Source organism: Phaseolus vulgaris, chromosome 8 (genome assembly GCF_000499845.2).
Source record: "Phaseolus vulgaris cultivar G19833 chromosome 8, P. vulgaris v2.0, whole genome shotgun sequence".
Classification (NCBI taxonomy): domain Eukaryota; kingdom Viridiplantae; phylum Streptophyta; class Magnoliopsida; order Fabales; family Fabaceae; genus Phaseolus; species Phaseolus vulgaris.
The window spans coordinates 53,644,172-53,666,717 of NC_023752.2; the positions used below are offsets into that span (position 1 = coordinate 53,644,172).

Consider the following 22,546-nt stretch of genomic DNA (forward strand, 5'->3'; position numbering starts at 1 on the left):
TTATATGCGAGAGATCAATATAAATGAATTTTATAGACATCAATTTCAATCGAAGAACTTATTATTAACATGCTAATCAAAATACATGAAAATGAGAGAGATGAAACCTAATCCCTATTTTTCCAACTTGAAGCGACAAATTATTTGTTTATTTTCTTTTTGCTAATTGCCAACACAACCACTTTCAATACACTTTTAATTGTTTTATTTTATATTTAACGAATATTGTATTTAATAATTCATTTGTTTCTTGTGGAATCGATATCCGTCTTTATTGATAAATTATTATTTCTGACAACGTGGTGACCCTTCCTAAATAGTCATCAAATATGAAAGTTAATAAATAAATAAAAACCTCCTCTTTTAAAGTAAATGATTAAACTTATTTTAGAAATTAATTTTCAATAAAATAATAAATACTCCACATCAATGTTGTCTAGAACAAATTGTCTTCGTTTATAAAATTAAATATAAAATACAACATACGCGTGTCAAATTATTTCCTTGGAAACATGTAGAGATAAAACTCTCGAGAAATATAGTTTAGAAGATAAAGTAGAATAATAATCATTAATTAAAAATTAATTATTATAGTTATAATTAATTTTATATTCTATATCATATATTTTATTAGAGGAGCCAAATCTTAAATGTGGTGTTTTATTTTATTTTAAATTACATCTAACCCCTTTCTTATGACTTTAACTGGGAAGAGTAGCAGTGTATAAAGATCTAAGCTGCCTGCTTATGAGTTTGCTGCTATGGATAACCTGCTGAAGTTCTGCATCACTTGACCACCATTGTTCCAGGCCATGAGCCTCAACAAACTTTTGTTTCTCCTTAGAGACAACAAACAGCTTTGCTGCAACTTCTCCCTTTGCACTTCCCACATTTACCTTTGTTGTGCCACCACCATCATTGTAATAGCAACATATATAGTCACCATTGTTAACATACAAATAAGGAACCCATTTTGCTATCCCCAGACTAGCATCTTTCAAACCATAACCAGATGGTCTCTTCAATCCTGCACCTGAAGTTATGTCTCCGTCGTTACTGATTTGTGCTTCATTACCATAAGGAAGCATGGATTTAAGTCTATTCCACACAAACTCAGCCTTTTCTCCAATAGTTTTGAAACTCATGGCTAGTGAAACAGAAGGTGGATTAAACAAATGTGCTTCCACATAAATCCCTTCTTTTGCTAGTTCCTTCCCAACTTGAAGGGCAAAACCAGCTCCCAAGGAATGTCCTGCAATGCACACATTGTTGCTTCCATATTTTCCACAAATCAATTTTAGTACCTCCAAAGCTGCTTTAAACCTCACAGAACCCTTCAAGCTTTCCCAAGCAAGAAAACGGAGGTCATCTTCAATATCTCTTCTCATTGTAGGGCTTTTGAGTAATGTTCCTCTTAGTGCTAAAACTGCTCTCGGAGCACCACTTGGTCTAATTGGTATCAAGTCAGACAATGCAGCAGATCTGTCCCATTCAAGGATTGCACCAAAAATGGATCCATCTCTTTCATCAATTACTGTTTGTTTAAGCTTGTATTTGAAGGGAATCCACCAATTTGGAGCAAGAGTATTTCCAGGTGTTCTCTTTTCTTGCCTATCAAGTTCAAGCAAATATACTGCCTGTATAAAGCAGGCAATGACAGTTCTCTTGTAATTTGCATCCTTCCTGCATTACATTAACAATATCAGCATTCATGTGTGTTTCTAAAGAATGTGAATGAAACTAAAACCATGCAACCTTTCCATCAGATTTGACTAATGAAGGATAAAGGGCTCTTGCCAGAGTTAATGGCAACAACAAATTCATACAATAAAACATCCATGTTATAGACCAAAATTTAGCTCTAAAAGAGAGGAAAAGAAAACTTCTAAGGGTGTGTTTGGAGTTGTGTCAGAAATCACTTTAAAGCAGAACCTACAGGGCAATGTACTTTTTTTCCTCTTTTGGATGTTGTTCCAGACACCACTAAGGCAATCCAAGCAGTAGAAGTTATTTTAATTTAAAAAAAATCCACTGTGCAAATCTTGAAATGCTTTTTTTGTTCTGTGATGTACATGTTTGATTTGGGAATGAAATATTATATTTAAGAGAAGTGGTTACTATGATTTTCTTAGAAGTCCCTTTCAGAAAGGGGATACACTGAGCTATTACTTTTCTAAAACAGGCCTGGGTTAAACCGAGGTACTCCAAATTAAGCTAATTCATAACGCCAAGTAAACTAGTTCAATCTCTATCCAAGCAAAATCTCAGTATAAAATAATCAAAATGATAATACTATATTAGGTCCCCAACATTCTGTTCCAAATGTTTAAAAAATGTAACTGAGAAATCAGGTATCACGGTGAAGATTACAACAAACAGACACTGAACAAAAAATTATAACTTGGAAATTGAAAAAATAACGATTCTTGGTTAACAGCGCAAAGAGAACCATAAAAGTATATATCATTAACCTCTGAAGATTTGGAAAATCAGTCATTTCTATCTTTTAGGTCTTGGAATCCAAACAACCCATTTCTATTTCAATACGATGAATAAAATCAGCAGATAAATTATGCTATATTTTCATTTCGTGATGATTGCTTCAATAATCAGAAACCGAAAATTCAAAGCTTTGAAACCCATTTGGCAAAGTTTACAACTTCACACCGACATGTTCCAACCCATTGTGCTAACATTTTAAAAAATCGACCAGCAAACAGAGACATTTCACACGAGAAACCACGCACAGTACAAAATATTGCTTTCTCTCTTTTCAACACCCCAACAAACATTGACCAGTAGCAAACTTAAAAAATGTCCACATCAAAGTTAAGGGATGAAAAAAGAGTGATGAAGAATGAGCAAATGCAAGAGACCAAATTGAAGAGAGAATTGAAATGGGTAATTACCAACTTGAAATGATAAGGTCCCTCCAATTAAGGGAAGTGAAGTTGCGAGGACCAGAGACATGAAAGGCATATGGGTGAGATTGAGGAGGAACAACCTGCTTGGCCATTAGCGTAGTAAACAACAGCACAAACCTTGTTGGTTTCTTAGTATTGTTGTTTGCATTTGCATGGTAAGGGAGAAAGAGATGGTGTGCTTCTTCTTAAGGAAAAGGGAAAAGTTTCCTTTTTGACACTCAAAACCAACTTGCCCAAACCAACGTTCAATGGTTGGTTTTGGTTACGCGGCTGATGAAATATTTGGGTCCACGTGCGGTGAAAAGCTTTAGGTGTCCATTTCTTTTAAATTTAAATAATATAATTCTGAAAATAATCAAATATTAAAATATTTTTTTTTTCCAATTTGTTCTATGTATGTGATGCCAAAATATGAAAATTAAATAAAACACTTAAAAAATTTAATAATTATGATACATAAACCATCAAAAGTAAACTAATTATGTGGAAAAAAGTAATGATTATTGTTCGGGTACATCTTAGAATGACTCTTCTAGCTTCCGTCTTCTCGTCCTTGCAACTCCTGTATTCGGCGTCTCTGTCTAGCAAGTCCTCCAAGAACGGTGGGATGGGGTACCTGCGAAGGTGCTCCGACGCTCAAGTCAGTTCGGATATAATATATGGATAAACTAGGAATTAGAAGATTACTACTTGCACAAGGTCCCTTATGATATTTATAGCTTTGTGTTGGGCTTCAACTGTTATGGATCTTCTTTTGGGCTCAGGCGAATGTTTATTTGTGCTTTAATCATGGTTTATAGTAAAATTAGCTTAATTATGATTAATCACGGTTTGTCATATCTTCCACGTTCGTTCGGACTTATCGACTATTCGGTCTTTCGGTAGTATAATTATAATATATAAAATATTAAAGAATAAAAGTTAAAGAAAATGGTTGCTTGGAAAATTTGTTACACTTAATATATATATATATATATATATATATATATATTCATTTTCTTTACTTGTATTTGAATTAAATTAACTAAGCCAAAGAATACATACTGTTGTTGCTTTATGTAAGTGCTTTTCAGTGGAATTGGAACTTATTCTCCTCCAAATAAACACTACCATGGCATTCTATTCTTTCAAATGTTTTTTATTTTTATTTTTGTGTATTCTAAAAAATGAAGTTTTAAAGTGATTTATTTAATTGTAAATTGAAAAAATGTTGTGGAACCAACAAGTTGATAGAATGCATACCACTGCTTTATTTCAATGGAATTGGAACTTATTCTCTGCCAATGTCATTCTATTGTTTTATTTTTTTTTTGTTTTGTACAAAAATAAGACATCTTTTATAAGTGATTAATTAAAAGAAGTAGATAGAATGACTTAAAAATTAGTATCGAGGATTGGGCTTACAAAGTATTTGAGAATAAATAATTAGAAAATAAAAGCATTTGAAATTTATACATTAAAGTGATTCTTGGAGAGATGGTGTTAGAAAGGAATATTATTGGATAATTTATTTATTTTCTGAGAAAAATAATAAAAATTGGATAATTTATTTTATTTGTTTAGTTCCACGACAAAGTAAAAGATGTGAAAGACAATTTTATTGTGAAAAAAATCAAATATGATTTTAATTCACATATGATTTTATTCATTTATATCAAGTATGTTTTTAATAAAAAAAATGTCTAAAAAGATTATTCCAATAAATTAACTAGATCAAAAGAAAATTATAGTTTTTTTAATTTTTATTAAAATATAATTATAGGTGTATGGTTTCTCAACACTAAACCACCACGTAGAAGAAACAAAGATTATATAAATAATGAAAACATTCTATAATTTCACAACTATATGCAACTTCAAATATCTCTCAAATTTCTCCTTCTTAAATCGTTTAAACCAAACCAATAATAAGCGTGATATTAAAGGTATGCAGGTCACCCATTTAGTAGTTTTTTAGCAGGAAAAAAAATAATTCTGAGGTATTTTTAAAAAGTTTCATCTGAAAATTTAATATTTTATAAGAAAAATAATAGTTTAATATTTTAACACATTAAATGAAAATTTACCATCCAGTTTAGATAAACCACGGAAACACACGCTGTGCATCTGTATTTTTTAGTTTTTTCTATTATATATATATATATATATATATTTAAACATAAATTTATTGTATTTATATAGATGAGATATATGTTAGTGGGTTTTAAGATATTTGAAGTTTGAGATAAAATAAGAGAAAAAAAATTAAAAAACTATTTTACATTTAAAACTGTTTCTGATAAATAAAATAAAATAAATTAATTACTAATCTTCCTATTTTTCTGTCTGTTGAGAACAAATAAAATATAATTTTAAAATTAAAAATCTGTTTTATTAACTTCTAAAATTATAAAATATTTAAATATCAGTTTAAAATAGAAAAGTAACAAATTTCTCCATTCTCCTACAAGTTAAGACAACAAAATAAAATTAACGTATCAATCTCTGTACACCCTGTCAAGTGAGAACAAATAAAATATAATTTTAAAATTAAAAAAATTGTTTTATCAACTTTTAAAATTAAAAAATATCTAAAATAAAGTAAAATATTGAGGATAACATAATTAGAGCGTAGGAAATCCTTTTTAGGTATAGATTAATTTAATTTACTTATTATTACCTTAAAAAAGTCGTTATAATGGAACAATCTAATTTATCTCTCATTATTCTGTTGTTTGTGCCTCCAAACACACCCTTACATAAACCTTTGTTTTTTCTGATTTTTTTCCTACAGATATTTGTGAAGGAAAATGTTTGTATTTAGTGAAAGAAAAAGAAAATGTTTTTTGAACGGTGGGGATTTATTTAGAAGAGTGATTGTTGTGGTCTCACATAGAACTAGAATCCTCCACTGATAATATTTGTGGCAGGGAAATGCCGCCTTTGCGCAGTTGAAATAGCAACCTGAAAATGCAAAGCTGAAACCAAAATGAATGAATGAATGAATAACTCAAAAACTCACTGCATGGCCATCAATCTCACTTCTGCTTCTCTTCACTCAAAGCCTTCCTTTCTGACACACAAACACAACAATCCCATCAAATTCTACCACCCTTCTTCCTCTTTCCTCACAACATATGCTCAAACACAAAAGACTGACACTGGAATCTCACAGGAAGATGCTTCTCCTGGAAATGGTATATATGCTAACAATTTCTACCCACTACTTTTTATATATATACATATGTTTACTCATTCAATTCAAATATGGGCTTAAGGAGATTACCACGGATTTCCATGTTAGCTTTTTATGTTTATTTATACCTATCAAATAAATTTATGCTTTCTTGGATAATTGGCACTCCACTAATATTCAGAAAAGTAAGAAATTATGTCAGTTGTATTTTAATATTTGTTGCATCCACGTGGCTACAAGGGGAGAAATGAATCTGAACTTTTATTAAATTTGAAATATTTGCAATTTAATTTCCTCACTGTGTTTCAAGTTTTGTTATAATGTTTCTATCTTAACAGCTGAAATTTCTATCAAGTTCTTTTTCATGTCTGACTTGGCTTTTGAGGACCTGTGTTGCTAGGATCTTTGTCTTCTTCTCGTGCCCAGTTGGATCTTTTGGAGCAACTTACATCTACAAGCTCACCAAACAGTGGTATTTCAGCTAACATCTTCTATTTAAATCAATGATATGTGAAGGGGAGACAAATTAGTTGTCTTCTGTTCTTGTTGTAATGCCTTTTTTTATCCCTGTTAAAAGGTCCTTTTCTGTTTTTTTGTTAACTTTTTAGTTTAAATGAATGAATATGCAGAAGATTATACACATGACTGGAGAATGTGCTTGTTCTATTATCATAAATGAAAAAAAAGGCTTAAAGAAAACAAGTGAACGCCAGAGTATAGGTACTATGTGCTTGTTCTATTATCATAAATGAAAAAAAAGGCTTAAAGAAAACAAGTGAACGCCAGAGTATAGGTACCTTTGAAACCACAAGGTTGAAAGTAATTATGGTGCTGCCACATCATTAAAATATCGATGGAACTATGAAAAAGCTTCACTTTGATGCTATCTTATCCCCCTTGTAACCTCATTGTATACAAATTTAGAGTAGAAACAATAACAGTGGTATCACTTAGTACTATTGAGCATAGACCAAATTCATGGTAAAATTTGGCTGATGTATTAAGAGTTGTTAGTCCAAGGTTATGTGTTTGGCATACTAGTTGTATAGGAGGACAATAATTAGCATGGAAGTTTTAAAGTTGAATTAAATTGAGCTCCTTTAACATGAGGAAATGTGTAATGTGAGAAAATAAGGATGTATTTTTCCTTAATTTGAAGTGGCCTAACTTTACAAGTTATTTTGATTAATCAGTTGTAAATGCACCCTTTCTTTCTCCTTCAACATACTATCTCACTGAAGGGAGATATAAGGTTAGTTTGTGATAACATATTAGCAACCGACATCAGATAAAAATCAGCAAAAACTTTTTTCACTTAAAAGTAAAAAATCTACATTTTTGGCATATGATAAGTATCTTTTCTCTCCCATCTTACATTGTCCAACTTTTTTAGATTCTCCCATGCCTTTTATCTCTCTATGTTATGAATCACTCCTGAAATGCATGTTTGTGCTATCAGTTATGTGAAAGAATGAAAATTTTATAGCCATGTCTGTTTATTTCCTCTTTCTAATAGTTGGTTCTTCTTCTCCTCTTTATTTTTCAAAAATGCATAACAGATTGAAACATTTCTGGTTTATAGGCTATGAAAGTGATGGCAGCTCTCCAAAACTTACAATACGAGAGCAGCTTGCGCAGCTGGTTGGAGGAAGGGATGATGATTTCAGTCTACCCCTAGGCAAAAACTTGAAGAAAGTGAGTGCAAAGTTCTTGACCATTTCACAAAAGAGAAATATCAGGAGACAAGCTTACCTGAATGAAGTGTCACAAAGGAATGATTCAGTTTTCTTTGCAACCATAGGAGCATTTGTGATTCTTCCACCTTTTATAATACTAGGAATAGCTATATTAACGGGCTATGTACAGCTTTTTCCTTGAAATGTGATACAATTAAGATACTTAGTGATACATCAATGTGATATTAATAGAAATATCTTGGCTTAATGTTTGTTTTCTCCTGTTTTAGTTATAGTGTCTGTCTTTTCCTTTTGGTTAGAAAGTTCTCTGTATTTTGAAATGCTTATAAACACTGACAAACAGTGTCCCTAAACCTTGGAAAACGTCTGGGTAATATATTGTTCTATTTCCATGAGTATACCAGCGTCAACAATTCAATGTTTGAAAAAAATTTATCAGAACTGATTGTGGGGAGAACACAACAAATAATGCACTCACAAGAAGATATTACAAACTTTTCAATGACTGTGCCTTCTCTGTAAAATAAGAAGCTAACAGAAACATATTTGATCCCATAGAAAGAAATTCACGTCCATCAGTGCCCTTATGTGTTTCAGATCCTTGCACACATGGCAAAGCATTGAGACATTTTTCTTGGCAAGAGTCAGCTTCTTGATAAGTAGGAATCAGTAGTTTGTACTCAGTTGTCCTAAACCGCTCCTTGGTTTTGTATGTAGACCCATTTTTCTTGAAGAAGGTAGAAGATCACAATCAAACATATCTGAACACTGAAAAGTATATTCCAAGTTGTTATGCTTTTAGATGTTTTTTCTTTGTAGGCTTGTAAACCAATAAAGACATTCAGGACACCCAGTAATGACACTGCAGTTCCCATTATCCAGTGTGCAAAGAACCACAGACTTCTTCTTTTGGATCCCCTGTGAAGAACAAGGAAATAATTGTACCCTAATCATCATTCTTTGTAAGCAGAAAATTGTAGCTGCTAAGAAAGCTGGTTCTCTACAACTATGAACATAGAACATGAAAAATCTTTATATAAATTTAAAGGACATGAAAAGTGTAACTGCATTGCCTAAGTTTGGTGTTTAGCTAAGACTAAGTGGCCTAATCCAATAGATTGCATGCATTTTCTAAATAAAAGGCAACTCAGTGGTTCACCTTTGTGGTCGAAAAATACCAACTAGAACTTGCAGCCACATAATACCATATAATGCTACCCCTAATCTTTGATGACTATTGTTGAAGGAGTTGTTGAAATTTTTTATGGACATGATTGCTCCTGCAGTAGCAAGAAGTACGGCAAGCTTGTGTTGAACAGAAATACAAACGTGCAAATAATTAATAGAAAGGCAGGGATCAATGCAGCAAAGCTTTAAAAAAAACTAGTTACTTAATTGAGTACCAAAATTTACTTATGACCTTCTTTAACTTGACCTGAGACTTGGTTGATGATACAGACAACAGAATAATTGCATAGTTCTTTTCACATGCTCTATTAAAAAATTAGACAAAGAAAGCCTGGAACTTCCAATAACCAAGAAGATTATTTCTTAAAGCTCCTTTCTTGTCTTCAAAGCATTCATTATAGTCCTTTTCAATAAACAAAGATGCAATACCCCTACTTGACCTTATGTAGTGACAAACAAGTTAGACGAATAAATTAACTGCAAATTTGGAATCTTGCTATTCTTATCTCCTTCCACCATCATTAAAAGTTAATCAGTGGGACAACTGGCCCTTTTAAACTAAATTGAAACCTTAAAATTAATTGTTCTTTTCCACTACGAATATGGGTTGCCAAGCAAAGGGATAAGAAACTACTAAAATATACAAAAGAATGTGATATTTGAAATACAAATGTAAGAGGGGTTTAGATACACTTTCCTGCAAAACTGCATGAACATAGAATATGATTCTAAGCCTTCTTCGATTCCCCTCTCTGTTGGACAGTCTAATGACTAGTATACCAACAGGTATCAAGAACGCCATTGAAGCCCACAAGAGAAGCCCATGTAATGTGATTTCGAACTGAAGTCTAGGACTCATCTTCACACATGAATCAGTCACAAAATTAAAAGTAGCTTCACAAACAAAACATGATATTCATGAAATAGAGGTTTATAAATTATAACTAAAAGGATAGCATCGCAGACAAGAGTGAGAGTAAACAAAATGATGTCACCAACTTGATTGAACAAAATTAGGAAGAATACAACGGAGGAATGAAAATACCTTCGTGTTATGGTCTTTTCTGCTTGAATGTCTACCTTTGGCTTTCTTGTGCTCTTCAGATGCGCTAACAACGAGAAACATGACAAAAACAATACTTACTTGAAAAAGGAAAGCACCGAGCTGTTGCTGAACTCCCATTCCTCCTTCTTTTGTTGAAAATATGATGATGACCAACCAACTCAATCTCCAATGCTAGTGAAGAAGACTTAACAGCAGAAAAACTGTGACATTCTGAAATTTGTATGTGTTCCTCCTCAAGCAGGCCTAGCAAACTTACATAACATAACTCTATGTGTGTACGTGTGCTTGAGAAATATTCATAGCACTCTTACCATTCTTCTCAGCAAGCACAACCAAATTTTTTGGACCAAATCAGGATAGAATTATATCATCTTGAAGCAAGAGTGAACTCGTCAATAAGCCGAAAATAAATGAAGTTTTAACCTTGATAATAATTATATATTAATTCCAGCTTAAAGTGACACTCTTTGAATATAATAGGCTAATATCAGTGGTTGTTGCATGAAAAATGATGGTTATGAAAGTGGGGTGTGTGGGAATACATAATGAAGTAAGATTTCAAACTAGTGGTTTGTGGGGTTAACTTTCACTAGCTTTTTGAGTTTATGGTGGAGAATGTGGAGTTCAGAAAAAGGAAAAGGTAAAAAGCGTGTCAGATTTCGATGGAGTTCTGAAAGACAAAGCGGGTCACGTTAGACTTCCCTGGTAAACACTATCTTCTGTTTCCCAGTGCTGAACATACATTATTATAACCTGTTTGAAAGAAACATATAAAATCAAATTCTACCATTCTTTGGGAAGGAAAAAAGTGTGAACGACTTCAGAAATAGTAGTGTTATATTTTATTTCCCACGTATATTCTCCTACTTCTTTGAGGCACTATTAAAGATATCATTATATATGGTTCATAACAAGTCTTGTTCCTTTCATGCAACTTCTTGTTAGTATTTTTCCCTAATTTTAAACCACCAATATCCATCTCAAGGACTATAGATTAGCCTTTTCTTTGTTGGTGCATAGATACTTCACATTGTTTAAAAGTTTTAGCCAAATTTTCAGCAGCAGCGTTTCAACTAATCATTGCTAGAGACCTGCAACTAGAAGTTTTTAAGTGTGTTTCATAAAACTATAAGCAACCTACCGGAAAATACCATAAAATCTACTGCTGAAGTTATAAAAAAATATATAACCAAAGAGATACTGTTAACTAAATGATGAGTATGAGTGTTATCTATGAATTAAATAATATTAAGTACTTTGGGGAAGCACGTGGTGTGTGCCATTGCTAACCATTTCAATGAGTATCCGCAGTTACCCTTTCTCCTTTTAAAATCAATTTTGCTAACTAATTATCCAAGTTCATGAAAAACCAAAACTTAACTGCGGTTTTCAAAATCTCAATTACTTCCCTACAATTTCAACACATTACTTTTTTACTGCCCATCTTATCTTTCAACGGCTTAAACCCTCCTTTCTTTCTTACAATTTACAACCTTCATTTTCCCCTACTCATTTACAAATCTCTATAATATAGAACTATGTCATTAATTTCGTTTTTTTTAGTTTAATTATTTATATTTTTTATTTTCAATATCTGTGTATATGAAATCCCCAAATGGAACACGACATGGTACAACTGGGATGACAGAAAAATGACATGCGTCAATTCACTTAATTTTTTTTTAAAAAAAGGCATTTGTCTAGTTTTGCTTTCTTTTCTTCATTATACTTTTTTTCTAAAACAAAAAATTAAGATTAAATTTCGAATTACTGAAATAATCATGACAAAATAATCATCGTATATTAATATGTATAAAAATTTCGAAGTTCTGAAATAGATATTTGTTTGACATGAGAAAAAGAAAGGAAAAACAAAACAGATTAACTAAACCAAACTAAACCCTAAACTCATAGTAAAAAAGGCTTTAGCTCTTTGTTTGATTGATTAACAACTTTGTTCCATTAAATATTTATTTATGAAATGGTCAACGTTAAGTGGAAAAGTATACAAATGTCAGCGTTAAAAGGACACATATAAATATATAAATAAAATTAATTAAGTTTGAAAATAAATTAGTGAGATAAACAGAAAGATTAAAGTGTTTTGACAGATCCAATAGACTCAAGTAGTATAAATAAATAGAATGTTTCAGTTTTTTAATTTTTTTATGTGTTAATTAAGGTAAAATACTGAATTAATCTTTAGAGTGCTCAGGTACCGTATCATACACCGAGAGACCCCGAGAGAAACCTAAACACGAGTGATCGAGAGAGGAGATGTGAACCAGGAACGGAGAAACTGGAAGGACAAAGTGAAAGTGAGTTGGGAAGACACTCTTTAAATATATTTTGTACAGGTACAATTTAATACCAAAGATCAGAGAGAAAAATTATCAAATAAACAAATTATAAACCCAGAATCGAAACAAAAATGTAATCACTGTTGAACAAGTACACCAGAACAAGGAAAATAGATGATTCTGAAAAAGAAAAAAAAAATTAACTAAAACACCATCTTTCAAAAACAAATCTTTAGACCTTTTAAGGGTGCAAAATATAAGTGCAGATACTGAAGATTGTCACCACATGATCACCTTCTCTATGCACTTCCTATGTACACTAATGGATCAAGCACCAAGAGATGTGAAGATCACATGAAGCAGCCAAATTCCATAGTTCTTAATCTTTGTAGGATTCTTCTAAAAAATCTACAATCAGAACAAAAATTAAACCTCCATGTCCCAATTAAAAAACTCTTAAACGGGAGCTCCAGAAATCTTAAAAAATCTAGCTTCACCGCTATCCTTTTAAGTTTTAAAAAAACTAAGGGTCGAGTAATTCAGTTTAGTGCAGGAAAACAATTGAGAAGGGCACACCTTCTGCAATTTTCTCAAGAAAAATACCTACCAAAATTAAAATTATCAAAAAATAATAATGATTTAAAAAAGTAATCAATAGCCATCGTTTTCAGAATTAGAAAACATTGCAATTTTTTTTTTTATTGAAAGTAAAAAAGAGACATACCAGAATTTGGATTTGACACGGACCTCGTTAGTGGCCCAGAGTTTCCTGCGGTAGATCTTAGTATGGACTCTTTCTTCCTACACCTCCATATTCATACCTTCTTGTGTAATTCCGTACTAAATGAAAAAATATCGTTTTATCTTTTTTTTTTCACTTCGGAAGATGTTTTTAAATCCAGAAGTGTTCTTAAGATTTATAAAATTCAAAACTCTTTTTTAGATCTGATATAAGCCTATAAATTATGTAATTAAAAAAAGATTATGTAATCCAAAATATTAAAAAAAATGGTATTTTTAGAATACAAAACACTTATAAAAGTAGCAATCCTTAGTATGTTCATGGATTCGGTAGGAAGAACCCTTCCTAACAACAAAAAAAACTCGTCAGAATCCACCAACAAAAGACTCACTTCCACTCATTCTTGAATTAAAAATCTGAAATTGAAAAAATATATTTTTGGAAAAAAATTTTAAAATATATTTTTATGTTCTAAAAATAAAATTTTGGAATACAATTAGAAAATCAAAATTTCATTATAAAAAACAACTTTGAAATAAAGAAATAAAAATACATGTCAAGAAAAAAATTCCAAAAAATAAAATTTAAACGTATATTTCGAAAAAATGTTTCCAGAATTTGTAAAAGTGTTTTGGAAATACAAATTTATTCCAAAATAATCTTGGAATGTACTTTGATTCACAGACCCATCTTATGTAAAAACATTGTCAATATAATTTCCCCCATGTAACCTACATTTCAAAACAATGCTCATTTTCATTCTCACATTCTATAATTCATGGTAAGTTTGTATTTTCTTTATCTATTTCTTTATTTATTTTTCTGTAATAACTAAACTTATCTAGAAATTTTAATGTTAATTTTTTTTAAAAAAAGACTGTTAACAAGTCCAAATTTTAGAAATGTGTCATTAGCAGGAATTTTGGACCAAAGAAAAACGAAAAACATTCACTATAAGATAATTATGAAATAAAAATTAATTTTAGAGACAAAAAATAATTAGTTGTTATAATGACTAAACTAGAGACATTTTTTTAGAAAAAAATGTTTTTAAATTATTTTCTATTATTGTTAAATAGTTTCTAAATTGGTATCTAATTAGTTACCAAGGTTTTAACTACCAATTATTTAGATTCTAAATTTGGTAGAAAAACTTTGGTTGCTAATTAGATATCAATTTAGAAATTATTTAACAATAATAGAAATTAATTTATAAATAAAAAAAAATAGTCTCTAAAATAGCCTCTAATTTAGTCACTATAGTAACTAATTATTTTTTGTCTTTAAAATTGATTTTTATTTCATGATTTTCTTGTAGTGATTTTTATCAAAAGGAGTATCTAGACACGTGGTACAAAACAAAACCAAGTGCGTAGCTCTCTGTATTGAATCCATGTGTGCACGATTTTGCTTCATTCTTTTGTAAAGTTGTGTTTTTTTCATTTTGCAATTCCAATGAAAGTACAAAAACACTCTTTCTCTCATTTGCAGACAATGAAAACACAAAAACACTAAAGAAGGCAAGTATGTAGACCTCTTTTCTCATTCAACTCTTTTGCTTCTCTTATACCACATATTTCTATGATTTTAACAACAAAATGGAGTGGTGAAAGATCACACCATAATCAACAAAGAAGACAAATGTTTTGAAATTTGAAATCGGATGAAGTTTGGAGCCATTTTCATAGTATTTATATGTGCAGAAGACTCTTTCTGCTTAGTGGAATTTTGGAAAAATGTTTTTGATTTTTGATTTATTTATTTTTTAAATACTTATTTTTTTAATATGTGATTATTGCTATTGGCTTTCTATTGAATCCTCCTAGCAGATTTCATATTTGAGGAAAAAATTTAATCTTTTTGGAAAATGTTAGGCCATTGATTTCTAAAGCACAAGATAAAACAAGAAGCAACCCAACTTCGATGGTGGGAGACCTTAAGAGAGAAATGAGTGAAATGGTGAAGGTAGAAGATTAAAGTTTTTATTCCTTGTTTTTAGTACTATTTATTTATTTATTTATTTTTGTTCCATTTCTATTTGATGAACATTTCTTCTCTCATTTTCTACATTAGTGATTTTCGAATTCAATGCTTGATTTTGTTAGAAACTAAAATTTTTATTTAAAAAATATCAATTTGTTAAGTTAACAAAATATCATATTTATTCACCTCATTCCATTTATTGAAGTATGTTCTAATATTTGAATTTTAAAAATAATAAGTTAATTTTTTTAATACAATTTTTTTAATACAGTTTGTTTTGTTTGAAAAGAAGACTCTTTGCATTACTTAATGCATTATTGAGGCTTAAATCCAATTATAGTCTTTGTATTATATAATTCGGTAATATTTTTTTTTTAATAAGACATTCCAAATTACATATTCCATAATATAATAAAGAGATCCACAACTCACCATAACCAACACAACTCACTATTATAATAAACACTAACGATAAATATTAGTGAAACAAACCCTTTCACTCTCTTCATTCATCAAACAACAACTAACACCACACCTCTATTGTGAATGTTTTTAACTTTTTATTAAAGAACAATTATGAAATTTTAAAATTTATGGGATGTTTGAAGAACAAATGTCGGGTGCAGGAAGAAGCAACCCTCATGAGTGAAAACACTCTACAAATCTCAACACTCTTTTTTTACATGAGAAAAAGAAAGAAAAAAAACACACCAAACTACACCCAACATTGATAGATAGCAAATATTGATGACTATTTTATAAGCTACGGTTATTTTATAAACAAACACCCAAGGAAATTGGCTGGTTAACCTTAGATGAATGATACATATTTAAACCTTACTTAACATTTAATCATATATTTCACTTTAACAAACCCTTTAGTCCTTTTTCCAAATAACAAATTGCAAAATTTTGTCACTTAATCACATCAATCAAATTACTAAAACTTTTCAATAACTTATCTCCACTTTGTACTCTTACTCAAAATTCCAAAACTCCCCTCTTTTTTAAAGGTATTTTTGTCATTCACATAATTTTATTTTGTCTAAATTAAAATACAACAAATAATTTTAATATAAATTCAATCTATTTATTTTCCACATGCTATAATCTATATTTCAAAACAATGCTCGTTTTCATTCTCATATTCTATAATTTATAGCAAGTTTGTATTTTTTTTTTTTTATCTATTTCTTTATTTATTGTTTGGTCTATTTAGAAATAACTAAACTTAGTTTTAATGTTAAATAAGTCTTTAAAAAGACTGGCAACAAGATTTTAGAAAGGTCAAATTTATAACAAGGTTAAAACTTCTTTAATTTTTTAAAACAAGTCAGTCAAACATATTTAAGTAAGAAAACAATTTATACACACTTGTAAAAAAACACGCAAATAAATATAATGTTTAATAAGCTAAATTATGCAAAATGGTCATTTATATTCTACATTTTATTGTCTTTTACTTTTTTTAAAATCAATTTAGTCGTTTATGTGTTTATGTGGTTCAAAGATAATTATTTTGTCAACTTAAACTTAACTACATTAATATTTAAAATTATCTTATAACTTATTCTCCATCTTCCTTCTCCATCAAAGCTTAAAAAAAAACTATTTTCACAAATAAAAATATTTATAAGATGAGACACTAATGTTGTGTTTAAATTAAGGAGAGATGAAAAACGAAAGAAATAAAAATAAAGAATAAAAGTGTTGTGTTTAATTAATTATTTTTATTTTAATTATTTTTTATTATAATGTAAAACATAACTACTAATAAAATATTATTATTTTATTTGTTATTTTAATAATTTTCTATGTCAATTATTTATTTCTTTAATGTAAATTTATACTAATAAAATATAATTTTTTTATTTTATTATAATAAACATATATTAATAAATAATAATAATATAAACATACATAAAAATTATATATTTACATAATTATATAATTTTTTTCGCAAATCGTCTTATTCTTTTGTAGAAAATTTAAAAATATCTGTTTTGTTTTCATTTTTCACATTTCCTTTCATGTTCGTAATAGTAAACCATGAATTTACTATAAAATATTTTATTTTATTTTTAAAATAAAAAATAAAATTTTATTTAATAAAATAAGTAACTGAAAAAGTCGTCTTTTATAAAATAATTATTATTTTTACAAAATTATATATATTCTAAACTTTACTATTTTAATGTTTTTAACATTATTCTTACGTAATTATATATTTTTGAAACTTATTATTTAATATAATTAAAATGTGGATAGATGGATAAACATGAAAGCGCATTTGTTTTTGTTAGTAACTATAAAATAATTTTGATATTTTAGGAAGTAAGTTAGTTGACGAAAATACTTAAAAGTAAAACGTTTTTGTTATACTTTTAGTTTTACAAGTATTATTATAAACAATGAACTGAAGCAAGAATAGTATTAATCTGGGATGGGCGCAGGTGAGTCCAGGGTCAACCATTGCAAACAAACAACGCGCTTTGAATCCAACACGTTTCTACCAAAATCAAATATTAAATCTTTAAAGTAATAACAGCGATACATAGCAATAAAATAATAGAAATGCCACACAAGTAACATGGATATTCATTAAAAATTCTTTCACCTAATTCATGTCTCACTCTACCAATATTCTCCATTCAAAATTAATGCCCCTTGCTTCTTCCTATCAACCCAGGTTTGAATATGGACCAAAGACGAATAAAATATAACCACTTGCTTCAAATTTTCAGGAAAATAAATATATCATTGTACTGGTGATAAGTCCAAAATCAAAACTTTAAATATAAGTTGCTTACTTAGATCCGATAATAGGTCTAATAAGTTCAATAAATTTTTCTTAAAATATACCATAATATCGTAAAAAATAAACTTTAAGTTTTAAAAAATCAACTCATAAGATATTGTTTCCACAGCAGAAAAAATAGGTTCAGGAAAAACATAAATGATATCTTTAACAGTTTCGTGAACCATAATTTATTTGGTTACCTGATGTTTCATACCTGTGCCAAATCCAAATTTTCCACATATTGACATGGATGTTTGACTTTTTGTTAAGGCATATTAAAAGTTGAAGCATTGGTGGTAGGAGCATTGGTAAAATTATTTGAACGTGAAAAACCATGATTTTTTGAAGGAATATGACTACCATGATAAATGATGGGATTAAACTCAGAATGTGCATTTGAAAGATTTGTGACATGACATTTCCTGAAATAGTATTGGCATGGAGAAAAGAAGATTGAGTTATGTGCTTTTCAAAGCATTCTTCTTCAAGAACCAACAAAGCTTCAAGGTCATCAACACTATACGAATTCGTTTTTGATATAATTGATCTAATCAAACCATCATACTCATCCGAGAGGCCATCAAGAATCGTTTCGATGTGTTCCTCAGTGGAGATAGCGACACCCATAGCTGCCAAGGTATCCACAGTTTTCTTTATATCCAAAAGATAAGTGGATACATACTGATCATTTTTGGGGGTTTTAAGAAGAAGCTTCAACATCTTGATTGTTGGCCAAGTATGAGATGTGTAGTAAGTGCAAAGACGTTTTCAACTGTCAGTAATGTCTTGAGGCCAACCATCTTTGTTAGAACTGGTGAACTTATCGACGCAAGAAGTCAGACAACAATGAGGTGATCTGATTGTATATAGTGAAGATAGGCATCGTTAGATTTTGGAAACTGACCAACAATTGATGGTAGGTAACAATCAGGGACATTAGTGCCTTCAAGAAAGTGTTCAAGATTGAGACCCCGATGACTTTTTACGACAAGTGAACCGCGTTGTCAAACGTAATAATTGTCTCTAAGGACAAATATCGATGTCACAAGTAACAGTGAATTATCGAGTACAATAATCACTAAATATAACAATAGAACAATAAAAAAAGTCTTAAATTGGTTATGTTGGTACTGATCCATAAGAATACAAACAAAGAATTAGTTGTTTCAATTTGGAAGATAGGGATTAGGTTTCATCTCTCTCACCCTCATGTATTTTGATTAGCATGTTAATATTAAGTTCTATGATTGAAATTGATGCTGGTAGAAAATTCATTTATATCAATCTCTCGCGTATAAAATCTTGTTTCCTAAATATTGATCTCTCGCATATTTATAAAAACAACTTAGAATCACACTCAGATGTTAATGATAATTAACATTTTAAATCTATCCTACTCAAATATGTTAATTATTGTTGTGTAGGTCCGAATCTTAAAAATACCTTCCGGTCAGATTTAAGATTCTTAACTGTTGCCAAAATCTGTTGTTTCCAAAAAAAGAAAATTGTGATTATATAACTTTAGATTGATTGAGATAGTGAATTGATGTTGGAGAAAAGATGCCATGCGAAAAGAAGAAGACTAAGTATGGTGGAAGACGGATAAGGAGAAGTAGCGGAACTCATGGTTGAGAAAAAGAAATATGCTCTTGATAACCAACTAAGGGTATATATAGAAAACAGACTACAAATGCGTGACACTACCAAACATCAGGTTAGTTACAATATTTATACTCAGTTATATATTATAAACTATTTTATTTAGTTGAGTTGATGTGATCTTCATTTTGTTGGTTATAAAACTTTGGTTTAATAAGTTTTCATCCCAATTAAGGGATAAAAATCAAATAAATTGACGCATAAGTTGTATTATTCATTAGATTACTTTCAGACTACCGACGCCAATAACATAGTTGACCTATTCTTTAGTTGCATGCATTTTTTTTTTGTTACGAAGTTGGCAGTGTACCTAACAAAAAGGCTATTGAATAATACACTGATGCGACATCTGGGAAGCAACCATGTCCGTGAGCCAATTTTAAAAGAAAAAACAAGTACGAAATTTGAAGGAAACACTCTACAAGAAAGTAGAATGGTAACAAAACAAATGTTGCAGCAAACCACGAACATTTATTGCTCCCTTTACTTAGAGACACTCAGCATACAGAACTTGCCATTGCCAGTTTGTAAAAGGCTATAAGTTTCTATATTTCTTTGTTATCCTTTGAGAATATATAAAACAAGAACATGTCCAGAATGATGGTCAGAGAGACCATCTTATAGAATAGAAAGAACAGAGTATTACAATTAAATGAGACACTCAAAATTGAAGCAGTTAAAATGTGTACAAAACAATATTTGTGTTTGTTATGACCCGGTTTGTGTAATTGCCCGAAGCCTAGTTCTATTATCGCCTTCTATTTATTTCTTTACTTTTGTGTATGTCACCTTCCAATTTCCATCTAAGGGAAAACCCAAAAATCTACCTCCCTGACTCCCAATTTTGCAAGTATGAGACTATACAGTATACACCTTTCAAACCCAAGAAAATGTTAAACATCAGCACACTTCATTGGTGCATACCCGAGTCTGGATTTCTTCATATCATATAGTATGTGGAAATTCTGCTGCTGATAGTTTCCAATTATTGAAAGGGCAGATCGAGAAGTTCCCAAAATAGCCAAGCAAACAATGTCAGAATCAATCTGGATAAAGTAATTCTCCACAGGGAAATTCCACTCTGCTCCATCAGCAAATAAAATACCAAAGTCAGGTAGCTCCATCTTGTCAATTCCCGACACATTGTAACATGGCTTTAGAGGAGGAAGGCCTTCAACCACTGTATAGCCCTTAATCTTCTTCACAAAAGCCTCCCTTATAATCTCATAAGCAGGTTCAGCAAAATATGTTAGTGTGGTGCCAGAATCAATTATGGTACCACCAGCACCTTCTGCTGACAAATGCCAAGTCTCCTCAGGTATCTTCAACACCTCACCATCAACCATAACAGACTTTATCTGGACATAGTAAAATGTGTCAACTGAATCCTCTTTCGCCCCACCAAAAGAAGTGAAATTCAAATTGGGGTGGCTGAGGAGCTCCTTGTCCTCTCCAAAAATCAATTTGCTACTCACACTTGCATTGCTATTTCTATCCACAAGACAATAGGAAAATGAATGGCCATAGAAAGATTGCATCTGAGAAGCAAATGACAATGGTCCTCTCCCCAAACCTAGCAAACCAGCAGCCCCATGAAAGAGACCCCTATTCCAATGACCACATCCAAACATCACATTCTCCACACGCTTCAGCTCTGCCCCCCCAGAAGGAGTGGTGAGATTAACGGTAAAGGTTTCCAATGCAAAATCCCCAGTTGTATTTGAACCATCTCCATACCAATAGAAGTAGGGGCAACTCTGATTCTCACCTTTGCAAGGCCTAGGTGGATCAGGAGATGAAACCAGTTGGCACCGGGGATCACCACAGCTTATATTTCTAAAAGAACTAGAATCTTTGGGGTCATAATATGGCCCACTTTGCTCAAAACATGCAATGCAAGGAACACATTGAATCCAATTAAGGTCACTACCAGTATCAAGTATGAGAGAGAAATGCTTAGGAGGTGTGCCCACAAACACATCCATGAAGTACTCACCAGAGCCAAGACTCACTCCAGATTCCAAAGTTGCCACAAGCTGCCCCGAAACCCCACTTGCCGGCGAAGCCCCTGGAGCAACCACAGGCTCGAAGGGCTGCTTTGGTTGGTCCTGTGACTTTTGCAGCCTTGAAATGGCGTTTTGATTCTTCTTCTCTGTGACCCTTTTGTGAAGGTTCTGAATTCTGGTCAAATCCCTTACGGTGGAATCAACCACAGATTGATTAGGTCCAGCATCTTCGCTCCCTGACCTGTGTTTCAAGTGGAGTTTGACCACTTGCTTGTGCGGTTTTGGTGTTGGAAAAGCCTCACCCTCTTCACCAGTTTCTTTACCTGATGTAATGGCAGGCCCAGAATGCCCAAGTTCATTGGAACTCGAGAGGTTACAATCAGTGTCCCCGGATGAAGAGATAACACTGAAGCTAGGATGATCAGGAAACTTTATGGCAGCCAGAGAAGATCCATTTTGGTTGTGATTGTGATCGTGATTCCTAGAAAAGGCTTCCACAAAACAGGAGCACGTCACAAGGAAAATCACAATGAGAGAAACCTTCAAAACCATGGTATTGATAATATCCTCTTTCTTGTACCCAATGGAAATCCTAGATCAAGCACCTAGCAGAGTTTGAGCTAGGCCAAGAGGGTGAAAGAAGGAACTGAGTTCACAAGTTTCTCTCAAAGGCAATTAATCACAAGCAAAATCTCAAAACGAGAGAAGATTAAAGAAGATGGGGAGATGTAAAGATAATGGAAATTACAAAAAAAATGTGAACTTATGAGTTTTGATTTGAGGCCAATACAATGGCTTTGGCAGATGGGAATTGTCTTTGAAGGTGAGAAGAGAAAGAAAGAAGGATTGAAAAGTAAGGTGGTGTGACTCTGAGCTTTGAATCGTTGGACTTTATCAGTAACAACAATGAGAAAGACTTGGAAGCCTAATGTATGTCAAAGGTTGTGTCCAACAACGCGGTTTCATTCACAATAAAGTGTTAGTATTTATTACCTCTTGAAAATGA

At 31.2% G+C, this 22,546-nt stretch overlaps 4 protein-coding genes across 4 annotated transcripts; 1 reads left to right on the forward strand and 3 right to left on the reverse strand.

The window, feature by feature from the left end:
- Positions 1 to 432: 432 nt before the first annotated feature.
- On the reverse strand, positions 433 to 3,174 carry LOC137826337 (GDSL esterase/lipase At4g10955-like). The gene is made up of 2 exons (XM_068632269.1): positions 2,910 to 3,174; positions 433 to 1,683 (listed from the first exon to the last, which is right to left on the reverse strand). The coding sequence occupies exons 1-2, from the start codon at positions 3,014 to 3,016 to the stop codon at positions 702 to 704; spliced, it is 1,089 nt and encodes a 362-aa protein (XP_068488370.1). The 5' UTR covers positions 3,017 to 3,174; the 3' UTR covers positions 433 to 701.
- A 2,601-nt stretch (positions 3,175 to 5,775) lies between these two features.
- On the forward strand, positions 5,776 to 8,043 carry LOC137824158 (uncharacterized). Its single transcript, XM_068629637.1, has 3 exons — positions 5,776 to 6,100; positions 6,500 to 6,571; positions 7,682 to 8,043. Exons 1-3 carry the CDS (start codon positions 5,905 to 5,907, stop codon positions 7,975 to 7,977), a joined length of 564 nt encoding a protein of 187 aa, XP_068485738.1. The 5' UTR covers positions 5,776 to 5,904; the 3' UTR covers positions 7,978 to 8,043.
- Positions 8,044 to 8,161: 118 nt separating this feature from the next.
- Positions 8,162 to 10,608, reverse strand: LOC137824159 (cytochrome b561 domain-containing protein At4g18260-like). The gene is made up of 4 exons (XM_068629638.1): positions 10,030 to 10,608; positions 9,676 to 9,843; positions 8,956 to 9,101; positions 8,162 to 8,714 (listed from the first exon to the last, which is right to left on the reverse strand). The coding sequence occupies exons 1-4, from the start codon at positions 10,165 to 10,167 to the stop codon at positions 8,486 to 8,488; spliced, it is 681 nt and encodes a 226-aa protein (XP_068485739.1). The 5' UTR covers positions 10,168 to 10,608; the 3' UTR covers positions 8,162 to 8,485.
- A 9,450-nt stretch (positions 10,609 to 20,058) lies between these two features.
- On the reverse strand, positions 20,059 to 22,546 carry LOC137825877 (aspartic proteinase nepenthesin-2-like). Its single transcript, XM_068631675.1, has one exon. The coding sequence runs from the start codon at positions 22,090 to 22,092 to the stop codon at positions 20,428 to 20,430; it is 1,665 nt and encodes a 554-aa protein (XP_068487776.1). The 5' UTR covers positions 22,093 to 22,546; the 3' UTR covers positions 20,059 to 20,427.